Here is a 16005-nt window from a genome sequence, read left to right on the forward strand (position 1 = left end):
AGACCAGATAGTTGCTCGTACAGCATTGGAAAGATGCCACCATCCCCATATGTACACAACCTTCATTGTTTGCTAAGCCTTTTCAAAGTTCTCTCTCTTTTTCTCCATTAATTATAAATATATCTGCAGAGAGTTGACTTGTAAAAAAAATCTTGCAAAGTACGTACGTGTAAATTGTCGTACATAAATTCTTGCACTTAAGAAACAAATATAATAAAAAAACCATCCAAGAATATAAAATTAATGCTTTCTATACCACATGTATACGTTTGAAAGTCATGTGTGAACTTGTCCCTCTCTATGCTTTAGCTGGAGCTTCATAAATGTGACACAGTCTCTCTTTTCCTATTATTGTCTCCTTCTGGTTGCCATGTAATAGCACAGAGGACAGGACACAACTCCAAAATGGACTCAAGAATATCGTCTTTGCAAACCTGTGTCAAGATGTGCCATCACTTGAACAATTATCATTGGAGGACATCAACCTAGCTGGAGCTATTAAGTTTATGCATGCTACTTATAAATTGCGTCTGAGTTCATTCGTATACCTGAAAATGCTTTATTACTGAGGGAACTTCCAAAAGCAGGCCGTGATATATTATGTAATGGTTCAAATCTGTTACTTAAAGAAACAAACTCTGGGAGGCAGTGGAAGACAGGAGGGCCTGGTGTGCTCTGGTCCATGGGGTCATGAAGGGTTGGACACAACTTTACAACTAAACAACAACAAAGAAACAAAGAAGGAAATGTATTTTTAAAATCTCTTTAGATATGTATGGATATGCTATTGAGCATGTGTAATGTAGCTTACTCAGTTTTATTATTAAAATTATTAACTAGCAATATTATTAATGTATTATCTGGCTGACCCTACTCCACTTAGATTTTATGTTCAGAAGCACTGACAAGAGGTCAGCAGCTTTAATGCCCATTCATGGTAATATATTTTCGTTCTTCTTGTGTTCCCTGTGAATCATACATATGGTTGTTTCTGCATCTGGATAAAACCTTGTCAGAACATTCTAGAGCTTAAAGAAAAAGCTGTTAGAACAGCCCCCCACCTGTGCATGCCCCTGCATCTTGTGGTTATTTCTCATTTCTATTTACCCCTTGCTGAGGAATCTTCTTGGAACATTCTGTAGAGCAGTGGTCCCCAACCTTGGGCCTCCAGATGTTCTTGGACTACAACTCCCACAAGCCTTCACCACCACCTAGGCTGGCCAGGATTTCTGGGAGTTGAAGTCCAAGAACATCTGGAGGCCCAAGGTTGGAGACCACTGCTGTAGAGCCTATTTAGTTTAAAAGTTCTTGCCTGTTTACTCTTCCTCACCATTACTGTCATTTTTCTTGTCTTTGTCTACCACACCTTTTGCATCAGTTGTCCCCTTTTAAAAAAGGTAATCTTCATTGGGTTCAAGACCTTCCTGCCTTTTATGACCCTACTGGGCCCATTCAAAAAGTGTGTCTAGTCTGCCAACACAATCCCCCTCACTGAAGGATACTCAAAGCATTTACATTGCCTTGGTGAGGGGCACCACATGCAAAATAGTCAGTTTTGCTGCAAATTTACAAACGTTGCAATAAAGAGCTGACAATTGTATCTTAATTTGTACCTCTGGGAAAAGTCACTACAGCTGGTAGACCCCTTGACCCAGCAAGCATCGCCCACTCTGATGGCATGTCTGTCCATAAGGCACCATCCAGGCAGGACATTATGGACGCACTCCAGCTAGAGTCTACCAGTGCAGAAACTCATGAAAACCAAAAGACCTTGAGAGAACATAAACATCACCTTTTCATACCAAGGCCATTCCATCAAACCCAAGAGCTCATTGGCACTGAAGCTGGCCTCTTCAAGAGTGACTTCAGGGCCTCAGACAGTGGCTTCATCACCATAAAAAAAAGAAACAGAAATTGAGCCCAGTGTTACTTCCATAAAGAAACAGAAAAAGGAGCCCAAAGAGCACCCTCCACCTCCAAAGAAGTCCCAATAGCAGCCAGCAGTAACCAGATCTCCCTCCCAGTCTGCAGATAAGGCTCAGGAGGATCTGGTATGCCTCAATCTGCCTATGGGGGAGAGATCATCTGAATCCAAGCCTCATCTCTCGCTCTTTGTAAACCCTTTGAATGGAGTGAATGGAGCCGGCTTATGCAACACACTGTCAGTAAACTGTCTCCATAACAGGAAAGTTCACAACCTGAAATCTATCCCAGGAGCCAAAACTGGACTCATCAATCACCTTCAGAATTGGCATCCAAGACTCATTACTAGCAAGAAGTTATGCTGGATCTGATGTGCCCACCACCATGTTATTAAGGTGCAGTGACTTAATCACAACTGAAATGGCACTTCTCCCAACCCTCTTTTGAGTATATGCAAGTGCACAGAAACATCCAGGTTCTCACTAGGTGATGCCTATGTACCTTCTTCCATGCCACCTTCCTGGTTTGAAAGCTTGCTTGGTTCCAAAATCACTGCAGCAGAGGCATTGGCGCTCTGTGTTGAAATCAGTGGGGCAGGGAGAATCAATATTGGGGCCATTGATACAGAAACATAATGACCTGCCCAAGAAACTGCCAGTCGAACAACAGTGTCAGCATTCAGGATCGAGATTGCTACCTGCAGAGAAACCAGATATTGTTCTAGAGCTGGTCTCAGGCAGAGTTCCCTTGAAGATGCCTTTCATGACTTGTTGGTCAAGGCACCTTGTCTACCTCTTCCTCCCAAACCCCTTTCTGCATAGAGTAATAGCAAAGCTTATCCAAGACAGAGCCAACACAACCTTGATAGCCCTGTGGTGGCCACAACAAGCCTGGTCTGCAACTTTGAAACTAATGGCGCAGGGCTTACTAGCTGCCACTAATCCATTACCTGCTGTCCCAGAGCAGAGGGACAATTCACCAGTGTGGAGAATTCTCCGACACTAAGGAGAGTCATGCATGAATCCAGAAAGCTGAGCACTAGATGCAACTATGGGTATAAGTGGTAAAGGTTCTCTTCCTTTGCTCATTGAATTAGAAAATCTGACTTCCCTCCCTTGCTACAATGTTGCATTTTCTTCCACCTTTAAAAGAAAGCAGTTGGTTCCGATCTTTCATAAGAATTTATTTGTCCACTGTAGTTGCAAGGAAATCTCCTAGTTCGAAAGCATCCCACTTCTTCGAGAATCCTACTCTTAAGTGATTTTTCTGGAAGTCATTGTCATTGATCATCTGTGATGTTTGGATCTCTCTATTTGTTATGCAAACACACACAGAGGGATGTTTTCCAACACTGCATTAACTATATTTCCATATTACTGGCATGCTTTGCTGCAACAATAAAAGCGATCAGTACCTTTTTGCATAAGCACAAACATTTTGAGAGCACAGGAGGCACTGTAAATGTCACCACTGAAACAGCTGAGGAGCCAGCGTGCTGGGGCCACTGTGTATCAGATGAAGCATCCGCATCCAACTGTGGAAATGTTTTCTCTTTAGGGCCATAGTTTTCCAACCATCTACAAATGCACCAATTCCCTTCAGCTATTGCCATCAACTCTAATTAGTCAGATATCCTAATTTAATGTGGAGTAACTGGCCTCACGCCTTTCTTCATGCCTGTTTCAACCAGCTGACACATTATAATTAAAGATTCTACATGGGGAGCCTTATCTGAATGATTCAGAACTACCAAAGCTAGAATAAATCAAATACCATGGTGGAGGTCATCTGATATTTCACATTTGCCCCAGTTTTGAGAGTTCCTGTCAGTAAGATCAGGATGTCTTCCAGTTGTCAGTAAGTTGAAATAGGCATGCATCCTGAGATTGTTTTTATTTCTGTATTAAACAGATCCCCAAAGTTCAGCACTGGGAGCTTCCACCACTATTTAGATAACATGGAAATTCACTGTGGGGAAGGAAAGAAAGATCTCTTAGTGCAAACATTGGAAAATAATTTGAAAGTGTGTGCATATTGTAAGTTTAACATTTACTTTAATAAAGGTTGACTTGAAATGTAGTAGTGATCTGAGAGGCAGCAAGCAAAGGCTTTTGCCTGACAAATTCTCCAAGGTAGTGAGAATTCCAGTGCCAAGAGACAAAGCCAAACAGTTATCAAGTCCTAGTTATCATGGATTTGTTAAATCTTTGGTGGGCTACCAATGGGCTCTTGCCAATCATAGTTACAGGGTTTTAGCTTACCAAATTCTTGTAGTGCATATTGAAGTTGTCAGCTAGTGCCTGGGCTGTCTTGTGAGTTTAGATGGAGGTTCACATAAATAAGTGCTCATTTCCATGTATGCAAACACATGCACTCAGATACAATCATAGGAAATTTGTGGACAATAGGAAGGGACCTCAGTTAAAAAGATGATCTGAGGTGCCCCTTTTTGGTCTATTAGTTGCATTTACACACATTATATATTTTCACATAAGAGACTCACTTTTTGGGAAGAAGGGTTCTCATTTAACCTTTGCCTTGATAATCTAGTTCTTGATGTAGAAGATGGTTTTATAAGTCTTTGTGACTGGGTGCTTATTAAAAATGTATTCTGCCAGAAATCTAAGATCTGCTTTTCCATCCTATGAAATAAGAGGCTCTAGATTCACACATTTGGTTCAGAAGAAAACACTGTAGGTTGTTGTAAGAGGTACCTACAGTCATGTGAAAAAGGAAGTACACTCTCTTTGAATTCTATGGTTTTACATATCAGAACATAATAAAAACCACATGGTCCCTACAAGCTCTGAAAATTGGAGAAATAAAAACTCTTCGGTCAGCTCCTCTATTTCTGTCCCTTGCTGAGCTTCTGCAGTAGGGTCTGTTGCTGGCTGGGGTCTCCTCCTTATCCTCGTTATGGGGGAGGGACGGCTCTCCAGCGAGTGGGGTATCCCTCTTGCCTTCTGTCTCACATATGTTATGTGTCGTTGTTCATGTGAGGTTATATTTACCTAATTTTCAGACCTGCTAATGACCAGATTTTTTTTATTATGTCTTGATATGTAAAACCATAGAAATCAAAGTTGTGCTTTCTTTTTCACATGACTGTAGACTGTAGGAGTGGGAATTTTGGGTACATGTTATTGGTATAATGTGTGAGGTTTTGTGAGTAAGCAGATCTTTTGCAATTTACTGAGTTAATTCATAAGGAAACTTCAGATGATTCCTCAGTGCTGGCAGCAATTCTGTCCCTTGTTTGGTTTCAGATGCAATTTGTTAGAGTTCTAACTCACAAGTTGTTCTACTGCAGTGGTTCCCAATGTTGGGTTCTCAGATACTCTTTGATTACAGCTCCCAATAATCCTGGCCAGCAAAGCTAGTTGTAAAGGCTTCTGGGAGTTTTAGTCTAAGAATATATCGGGACTCAAGAGTGGGAACCACTGTTCTAGTAGCAAAGGTCTAGGCCTATGATTGATTGATTGATTGATAGACTGATTGATTGATTGATTGATTCAACTTGTATTCTGCCCGCACTCTGTAAGAGTCTCCGGGCGACTTCCAACATCAATTGAAACAGTTTATTTAAAAACAGACACACTAAAAAATCAATACAGTTACAGTTAAAAACAGACACACTAAAAATCAATACAGTTACATCTATACAAAAATAAAGAAAAAACCAAAAACAATCTACACAAAAACACTCTAGATCCATGAATCTATGAATTAAAATTAAAACCCTTAATTAAAAAACTTCCGGAACAGGAAGGTTTTAACCTGGTGCCGAAATGTCAGTAACGTCGGCGCCTGTCAGATGTTGTTTGGGACGAAAAGGCCCTCCGCCTACAGGCCACCCCTCTCACCTCACTGAGGGATGGCTCTTTCAGGAGGGCCCCCTGGCTAGATCTCAGTGGCCAGGTAGATTCGTATGGAAGGAGGCAGTCCTTCAAGCATCCAGGGCCCAAGCTGTTTAGGGCTTTATATGTCAAAACAAGCACTTTGAATTGGGCCCGAGCAGCAACGGATAGCCAGTGTAACTTGGTGAGAATTGGTTGAATATGGTCTCTCGCGGCTCTTCCACCCAGCATTTGTTCAGCTCGATTCTGAACCATCTGTAGTCGCTGGATCGTCTTCAAAGGCAGCCCCACGTAAAGCACACTGCAGTAGTCTAAATGGGTTGTTACCAGTGCATGTGTGACTGTCATGACACTCTTTTCGTCCAGGCCGCAGCTGGAAAAGTTTCCGCAGTTGCTGAAAGGCACCCCTGGCCACCGAGTCCACCTGGGCCTCCAGGGCCAGGCCGGGGTCCAGGAGCACCCCCAGACTGCTGACCCTGAGTGATTATGCTGCATGTTTCCATGGGGTCAGTGGCCTCACTCTGTACTTGAGTGGTAGAGTGCCTGTCAGTTTAGAAGCAAAGCCAGCTTTCTGCATACCTGGGTGATGTATTCTTAGATATCAAAGGTATGCTTTTAGGTAAATGAGAAAAGGAAACAAAAAGTTTAAAAATCTCCACAGTAAGCTAATAAGAGCCTGTGAACTTTTAGAACATTGATAGGTTTCAGCCTTCACAGTTGAGGCTGTCTAGAATAGTAATAATCCAGAAACACTTATTGGGGAGAAAAACTTTGACCAAAATATTGGAGATTCCTGTGCAATTATAGGTTTGAAACTGGAACACCAAATCATGGCTTGTGGGGGGAGGGAGCGGAATTATTGGAGTGGTTATTATATTTAAGTCCTGAATGGCCATAAATGTGAGCATTTTACCATCATCAGAAAAATATTTCAGAACTTCCACAATAACCTAAGAAGAAGATATGAACTTCTAAGACTTATGATGGATGGATTTTGACCTTCAGAGAGAAGGCAATATAGAATAATAATCAGGAAATATATACTGGAAAAAGATTACATAGCAATAAAATGTGCAGGCTAGCACTGCTGAACACAAGCACTCTCTGGTGCTACATAGCAAGGTGTTGAGGAGAAAGGGAAAAAGGCAGCCCGTTTGCAATCCTAAAGCCTCCCTACATCAACCTGAGCACCTGGTATGTACTGCAAGGCTCCTGTTTGTAACTGACAGGAATGCTGAACAGGCATTGCTTTTAGGGGCTAAAGATAGTATTGCAAGATTGTGCCTGGTCCCAGTTACTTGGTCTTCTGCTACTGTATGAATATGAGAAACATATTTGTGAAGTAGATGTGTTTATCTTTTCCCTTTAATTGAAATGATGTGGGTACTGGTACTCGTTTATTTGGGGTCAGGTCAGAATGTTGTTTTGAGAGGCAGGTGAAGAATGCAAAGATAGAAAGAAAATGCAGACATGTACCTGCCCTGGTACTTTTTGTTAAAAATAAAAAGAGACTATTCAGAGATCACAATCTGTTCTTGCAGGGCAGGGCAGTTTTTTAATTGCTGGGCTTAGCAGAAGTGGAGACATCCTGATTAAACCACATTTTTAAAAAGCCAGCAAATATGCAATTAGTGTGAACACCACTAGGCAGAATACATTATGCAAATGAAGAGAGTTGAAGATTGTGTTCGTTTCGGTGTTTTTTTAAAAAAAATATTAGTGAATTTAACTCATTAAGCATCTCATTATTATTTCAATAATATAGTGTGCATTTGTTTTATTCTTTGTTCTCTAGGGACACAGCTGATTCCGAGTTTGTATGCATGAGTTCTTAGTGTGGCTTATTTTGAATTATTCATTTGTCTTGTAAGTTTTATTTATTGCAAGATGGTTTTATGAAATAATATGGAGAAGTAGTAGAACTGAATATATTCCAGGCTAGATGGCAACTGTATTTGAAAAATGGAACTATAGACAACATATGTATCTTCAATTATATATTCAGCGGTATAATTCTTTCACTGTTTATGTTGCATGATTTTTTAAAGATTTACTGGTCATTTAACACAGTGGTTCTTAACCTTTGTTACTCGGATGTTTTTGAACTGCAACTCCCAGAAACCCCAGCCAGCACAGTTGGTGGTGAAGGCTTCTGGGAGTTGCAGTCCAAAACTCCTGAGTAACCCAAGGTTAAGAACCAGTGATTTAACAGAGTTATGTGAACCATTTACTTCTCTGACAGTGCCCATGCCGAATGTATCTGTCAGCCTCTTCTGTAAAAGTTTTTAACATTGACAACTGAGAAAACCCTTGACCACATGCCTTGCAAATAAATTGAATTAAAAAGAATAGTAAAGTCTGCTCCGCCTGAACCGATTCAAATAATTTTTCAGATGGAGTGTTCCTGATAAAGAGCATGGAATTAGGCAACAGTACTTTTTTATTTTAAAGAGAGATTCAAAAAGAATGACTTGTTTTTCTCTTTCTCAGGGTATCAGTGAACCTCCGTATACAGCCTTGGCTTTGAGCTGTGATTCAAGAGTGGCAAAGGAGAAATACGAAGACCAACCCCTGCATCATCAGCAATATGAAAATGAGCTGTCCATCCGGATAGGTAGAACAGCACTGCATTCAGGCAAGCATCCTGCCATATACCATCCATAGAGTCAGAATAATTTAGCATAAACTATGATCATGTATAAAAAAATATGCATGCATGCATATCTCATGTATGCATATGTTTACGGTTTTTTTCCACCCCACTTGCAACCTTTACAGACGCAGGGCTACTTATTTTTCTGTGTTTCTCCAAACTGCTTCCATGAGTTTCAGTATTTACGTAGGCTATTACTGTAAAGCAGAAGATCGCGTTCTATTTCTTGATTGGTTTTGGAGAGAAAAGAGTTAAAGCAGATGGATATTTTAATCTGTGGAAGCTGTGCAACGATGTCTCCCTCTACGCAGGTGTTCAAAGGAGAGCAGTGAGGATGCCAAAGAGGCTTGTCTGCCCCACACTTAACCTAATATATCAAGAGCACTGCTTTACGATGGGGAGCTGAGAAAGCCTTCTAGTTAAAAGACACCACAATTCTTCCCTTAGTTAAACAGAAATTCCTCATCACTCTTTGTTTATGAAGTGTTGTTTTTACAGGATGGTTTATATCTGTAAACATTTGTAAACTGCAGTTTCAGTCTGATTCCTGTTCCGACTTGTTGTGGACAGGCAGAAGATCCACGTGGTCTGAGTATATCAAAGACAAGGCATGGCTGTCCCTTGCCAGCTTCTGAGCACAAGAAACAAGTAAACCAGACAGATAGCTGATAATTGAAAAAGGCTGCACTGTACCTTTGCACTCCAGTCTTCAATCAGTGTGCTTGAATCAGACGCCATTTCTCTTCCAGAAACAGCACTTCAAATCTAAATTGCTGTTGAACTGGGAGAAAAAGAAAACATCTTATCTCCCTGCCAAATTGTTGTGCTTTTTCTTTGTTCTGCTAACATGACCATAGTTCTAAACAAATACGGAGGAAGTAGTTTGGAGAACATACATTTTTTTTTTCATTATGGATTATCTTGTTTTGCTCTTTGCCTGGAAGAAATGGCTTGCTCCCCCTCTGCTTGTGTCTAACACAGGCTCATGCATGCACACCAGTGTCAGTGCTTTTTATTTCATCCGTGACTTTTCTGCTTCTTCCCCCTCTTTGGTCAATCAGGGCGACTGCCAAGGACTGCAAAGAATAATGGGGGACCTATTAATTTTATACTTTTCCTGTTTCAGCACTTCATCTGTTTTCTTATGAACATTCTGAGGGCATGTAATACTCTTTCTTCATAGAACAGATGGCTTTCGATAGTGTAGATCATGCTACAGAGTTCCGTTGCTCGGCTGAATTTCCTATTTCTCATTAGTACCTAAAACAATTGCTGTTAGTTCCTTTAAAAAAATCACAAGTCACTGGCCAGTAGTACAAAGCACAGTCCACTTTGCAAGAGGCACCACAAGCCAGCATTTGACACATATAACATTCCTTTCCCCTTCTGCTGTTTTGTGAGACCATATGCTATAACAGTAACTAAAACATTGCTGTTACAGCACAAAAGAAAGCTGTCTCTTGTTTGTTTATAAGTGGCCACATCAAGTGATGCCAGAAGAGGTGATGAGAAGGAATCAGGCCTTTTTGATGGTGGCCTCCAGTCTTTGGAACACGTCACCAACTAAGATATTCCAGGCTGTTTCCCTCCATATGTTCAGGAAATGGTTAGAATAATTGACTCTCTAGGATGCTGTAATTTTGTTCTTATTTTTCTTTTGTTGTATGCATTTTAGACTTTATAGTTGTATATTACTATATTGTTTGAATGTGTGTTGTTTTGTGGGGTCTTGTGAGTTTTTAAGTTATAACCTCTAAACCATCCAGAGCTGTGCTTGCACTAATGTGGGGATATATAAATAAAATAAAAGTTAGAACTATGCAATCAAAAGGATATGCTGCAAAGCAGAACGCAAAAGTGTATATACACAATGCTTTCTGTTGTTTCCAAATGGTGAATTAGCAGTAATTTTGCTTGAGACACACAGTGTTCCTCTGCATTCTTGAAAGCATTTCAGGTGATATTTAAAGTTCATTTTACAATGCATCTGGCTAGAGAGGATGGTTCAGCATGTGTATGAGGTCCTAATTTCTGTCTAGGGCATGTCTAGTTAAAAGCATTTCCCATACCAAACCTGAAACTCAGACCAGACTTTAATTAAAAAAAAAGAAAAGGACACTTCCTTTATTTTATTTTTTTCATCTTTGTGGCAGTCCAGCTACATCAAAGTCTGAACTTTTTCTGGAGGCAAAAATGATGAAAGTGAGGCTGTCCTATTTTGGTCACTTTATGAGAAGGAAGGATTCTGTTGAAAAAATAATGCTGGGAAAAGCTGGGGGCAGCAGGAAAAGAGGAAGAGCAAATATGAGATGGACTGACTCCGTAAGGAAAGCACAGACTTGCATTTACAAAAGCTGAGCAGGGTTGTTGCGGACAGGACATTTTGGAGATTGCTTATTTGCAGGGTTCCCATAAATCACAGGTGACTTGATGGCATGTAACAACAAATGTGCTGAAGGCATATTTCATATCCTGCTTGCACTGGCTGTTATGTAGCCCCGCTTCCTCCATTGCTTTGGCTGCAATGTACATCCAGTTATGGACTCCTTGGGGACGGGAGCTTCTGTCTTGTCAGCCAGTAAAACACTGTCCATAGAGTGATGCTATGAATTAATATCACAGAACTGCCAATTCAACGTTTCCTGTTCTTTCTGTTCATCTGTATAGGAATACAGGAACAGTTCAAAGTAGTGTTTGAAATCATGAGTAGAGCAGTTGCACTGAACATGGGTTTAGATGAATTTGACCAGAAAGGTTTAGATTCATAACCCAGATTAGTGAGAGACATATTCATATTCTGCAGCATTTTAATATTTTGTTTTGCTTTAAGTGAACCTTTAGATCCTCTTTTCAGACTTCTGTTTTTTAATGGTTCATCAGCAAACGACAAAGCGGGTTCAGAAGGAAAGACTAATAATGGGTAAAGCAAAGGCATCCACATTTTAAACCCTACAAAAATGTGCTGTAGCAAATGGACCACAGTAGAGGGAATAAAAAGCCATTTCAATATATGTACTGTATATAAAAGTTCTAGTAACCTTTTGTATGCCTGGTCTGCTGTTTATTGCTAGTGGAGCTTGGAGGGTAAGGGTGAATCCATGTCCCTGAGGAGATTAAAACCTAATGTCTGGCAGCGGTGATAGAGTAGAAGGGAAGGGAAGGGTTAAGGGAAGAGTAGCAAGGGATGACTGTGAGGAAACTCAGTTACTCACATTTAGGCTTTGCTATGGGTATTCTTGATTTATGTGGATTTTTGCAGTCAGGCGATAAGACAGGCCCATAAAACAATTTTGTTGGATGTTAAGGCCACGTTTCCAGCATCTGATGGATTCCTGTGTAATGTTGCAGGACTAGCGCTTCTGGCTAGTTTCCTTTTTTTTGTTTTTATGGAAGGTTAGCAAGTGATCTTTTTTTTTTTTGGCGCTTGAGCGTAAAAAGCCATTGGGGAAATACACTTCACAGCTTGAAAGCATTTTTCAATCCCCTACAATTTTCAAATGCAAAATAATTTGTTTAATTCTGAATTAGATTATACACAGGGCAAGGAGAGATCAAGTTTGCTTTGGTAAAATCCCTCTAGTGTTTGTTTTCTCCATCGTGCTGTAATAAAATTATAATAATTTTTAAAATGCATTTTTTTACTACGCCAAGCCACTCACCCATCCACCCCATACCCCATATGTCAGCTTTGATATGGAGAAAGACATCAGTATCAAAGTGCACCACGTCCTAAAATTGCTTAATGTGAAATGGAGTTTCACAAAATCAGATGTGCGGAGAATATTTCCCAGACTTGTGAGGAAATTTGGTTGCTGGATTGTGGAAGTGTTTGTTGTTTATTGGGCTTCAAGAGAAAAGACAACATCACATTACACTGATGAATATGATTTCATGTATTTATATTTGTCTATTAATATCATTTCATTGTATGTAGCAGCAGACAAAGAATGAGTTCTGGTTCTTTACGGAGTGTACCACTGTGCATATGTTGGGAAGCTATTTTCAGTGCCGGCCCCGCTTACTAGACAGATTGGGGCAGCTATCTCAGGCAGCTAATTTGTGGTGTTAAGGAATGACAGCAAATCTTAGTTACCTAATATATTATTAGGATGTTGGGTTTTGGGGAAGGGGTTTGGCCAGCACTCTGTTAGGAAAAAACAAACCTTGGAGCCCAAGATAACAAGTTACACAGAGTCTCTTATCTGGTAGCGTTAAATCCTTCCCTTAATAAGCAGAGTAAAGATGCAGACATATGAGAAAAATACACAGAGAGAGTTCTAATAATACTTATAGCAAAATATATTAGACTTGGTCAGACATATATACATGGCAATATATACATTGGCACAGATATCTCGGAGCAACATAATAATCACATTCAAGTAATGACCACCAGACTCACAACTGAGTGGCAAAGTGCTGCTCTCATTCACCTGCTTAAATAGTGAGAGCAGCCTATCACTGCAGACAAAGCAGCTGAACGTGGTTGACAAGCATTACCTAAGCTTGTCCCATCTGCATGCCATCAATCATCCATTGACTTGATGTTACAGGCATGACTTTGCATTCTTTACTACAATATTAATTTTAACCCCTTGTTCACTTTAAAGGAACAAATCCTGACAGTTGCTGCCCGCCCCCACCTCAATTTTCCATTTTTGGGTGAAGAGTCATCAAAGTCTGGAAATATCTTTCAGACAAAGCAAGGGAAGCAATTTAAAGCCAACCAGTGGTGCCAGATGCTCGAGATCAGTGGTTCTTAACCTTGGGTTACTCAGATGCTTTTGAACTGCAACTCCCAGAAACCTCAGTCAGCACAGTTGTTGATGAAGGCTTCTGGGAGTTGCAGTCCAAAACTCCTGAGTAACCCAAGGTTACGAATCAGTGCTCCAGGTCAGTGGTTTTTAACCTTGGGTTACTCAGGTGTTTTTGGACTGCAACTCCCAGAAGCCTTCACCACCAGCTGTGCTGGCTGGGGTTTCTGGGAGTTGCAGTTCAACTTGAGTAACTCAAGGTTAAGAACCACTGCTCTAGATCAGTGGTTCTTAAACTGGGGTCCCCGGATGTTCTTGGACTGCAGTTCACAGAAGCCTTCACCACTAGCTGTGCTGGCCAGGATTTCTGGGACTTGTAATCCATGAACAGCTGGTGACCCAAGTTAGAGAACCACTGCTCTAGATGAAGGGCTACCATTTTGATATTGTAACATCACCTGAATGGCAAGGATCTAAAACGCATCCGTCTGATCAAGAAAATAACAGGTTGTACAGGGATTTTGGCTTCTGTAGAACAATAATCTGTTCCTATGTTTCAGCCCATGGTGTACTGCTTCAGATCTAGCCAGCAGTCCTGCTTTACATTTATATTACTGTTGATTATGCATTATGCTCACTTATGCATTGCTGTCCCCCTTTGCCCAAGGTGGTCTTTGTTACTTAGACGCAGACTGATAGGGGTAAGTCTAGTATCTGCAGTTTCTTGTCAGGATGAGGATGAAACATTATGTGGCTTGTGCTGGAGATCCTAACATGTCAAGGAAAGTCTTATTGTTTTCCTGACTTGCTAGATTTCCATATGAAGGGAAATTTCCTGAGGAATGCTTTCAGATAAAGGACACCCTTTATATGTTTTGTGGTGCAAGCTGGTTAGTAAATGGAACCCTTTTTTTTCCTGATCAGAGTAGTTACTGCAGTGAACAGCAATAACTCACATTAAACAGTGCTGCCTATTTTAAAATGAGGCACTGCCCTACTAGCTAAGTGGGTGATTTCTGTTGCTATGGGCAGTTCTGGACTGTCATTTCGTTTATCAGACATATCAAGCAAGTATAGTTATGTGTATATAACAAGAAAATTACAAAATACACGCCAATATTGGCTCATGAAATATATTACAGGTGCACTATATATATATAATTGTAAATATTTGAGATGGAGCTCTATTGTTGGGCCAATTGTTTGATACAAAAAGTAGTGTTTCATGGGGCTCTTGCTGCAAACTTAAAGGCCAGAATCCTGCTGTTTCGTTATGTCAGTGTAATGCTAATGACGTAACTTTGGAAAGTAAATTGCCTCCTATTAAGAAATTACTGTAGATATTATCTGTTGGATGCTGAGTCACATGATGCAGAACCGAGCAGATAATGCCTCCTGTGGATTCTAGACATAAGGCAATTTGCTTCCAAAAGTTATACTGTTGGTGCTATGTTTATAACTGAGCAAGATGATTTTGACCAATTGTTTTATCTGTCAGGTTAGAACTGACTCATGAATAAGCAATAGTGTGACCTGCGCTTAAGGACGACTCTGGTAGCATTAGGAGAAACATGTGGTGAAGGTTGCAAGTAGAACCTCCACCCAGCCCCCATTCAGTGAGTGTGGTGATGCAATTATACAGTTATAGCTATCTCTATGACTACCCATAAATGTTGCAGTCCAGGGTAACCTCATTTGAGACAGCAGTGTGTTAATGTATTGGTTTCTAAGCTATAGCTTATCCTGTGAAGTCCTGTGTATTTCTTATGTAACTTAGATTTTTCAGCTGTGGATTCTCCAGGTAACTGGTTTCAGTTCTGAATGCTTAAAAATGTTGGTACAAATAATGGAGCTTGCTGCTATTTGTAAGCACTTAATGTTGTTCATGAGTACTGCCTATCAATACATTTGTGGTTTCAAGGGGATGTTTCTAGAAGCAAGCTTGGATAGCCCAGGGAGTTAGATATTGGAGTTTAGTTTCCCACTGTGTCCCCTGTGAGAGCCAGCTTGTGTGGCCTTGGGCAAGCTTCACAGCCCCAGAGTGCCCTCAGAAGAAAGGAATGCTAAAGCACGTCCGAGTTGTCTATACCTAGAAAATCCTGCAAAGAGGCACTCATTACAAGTCAACATTGATTCGACAGCACATTGTTCTTGTTGATAACATTGTTTCTTCATCCCAAAGCACATCTATCAGATTCATTCATTTTGTTACTATTGAACCTTACAATCTTCTTTTTTAAAACCCTGAGCTCCACTCTTAAGTAGAAATGCTGACCAATTTAAAGTTCTGGTAGGTTCCTGATGTGTTTTGAACTCTTAAGTACCTTAGTGCTTCGGTGTATACTTTGTGTGAGAGCTGAAGCTATTTGGGCAGTACATCAGAAGCACTGATGCAGTGGAGTTAATGGGGATATCATTATGTAGAAAGTATAATATCTTCCTCTGCAATATATATATTATGGCCTTGCAAAATGTATTGTGTTCTTTTCCACTCTGGACTTCAAAATCAGGACTACCTCCAATTTCACTCCAGGATAGCTCTGCTTTGCTGTCTGTTGTGCTCTCTGTTAGCAAAGAATTAAAAATCAAATATAAGCTGCTTTTAATAAATTAGTTCTTGGCGTATCTCCTCTGCAGGGTGTTGCCTGTACTTTCTTTGCCTCATAGTGAAGCAACTGTGTGAAACTGCTGGGATTTGTAAATGAGCATCCTGAAGGATTCATAGAACAGAGCAGTTTCTTGTGGTTAAGGCGTGATGATTAGAGTATGGCTGCCATAGGCTGGCAAGAAAAATTAGTGTGAATAAAATATTTCAGAA

At 40.4% G+C, this 16005-nt stretch overlaps 1 protein-coding gene across 5 annotated transcripts in view; it reads left to right on the forward strand.

The window, feature by feature from the left end:
* SLC39A11 (solute carrier family 39 member 11) overlaps positions 1–16005 on the forward strand; it is a 393771-nt gene that overhangs the window by 127721 nt on the left and 250045 nt on the right. For 3 of the 5 annotated variants that reach the window (XM_072990764.2, XM_072990765.2, XM_072990762.2), the window contains one exon: positions 8271–8415. In XM_072990764.2, the coding sequence (XP_072846865.2) occupies positions 8271–8415 (145 nt within the window). The remainder of the gene's footprint in view (positions 1–8270; positions 8416–16005) is intronic. The other 2 variants (XM_078384320.1, XM_072990763.2) reach the window with 1 other exon arrangement.

The sequence above is a fragment of the Pogona vitticeps genome, chromosome 2 (genome assembly GCF_051106095.1).
Source record: "Pogona vitticeps strain Pit_001003342236 chromosome 2, PviZW2.1, whole genome shotgun sequence".
Taxonomy (NCBI): Eukaryota; Metazoa; Chordata; class Lepidosauria; order Squamata; family Agamidae; genus Pogona; species Pogona vitticeps.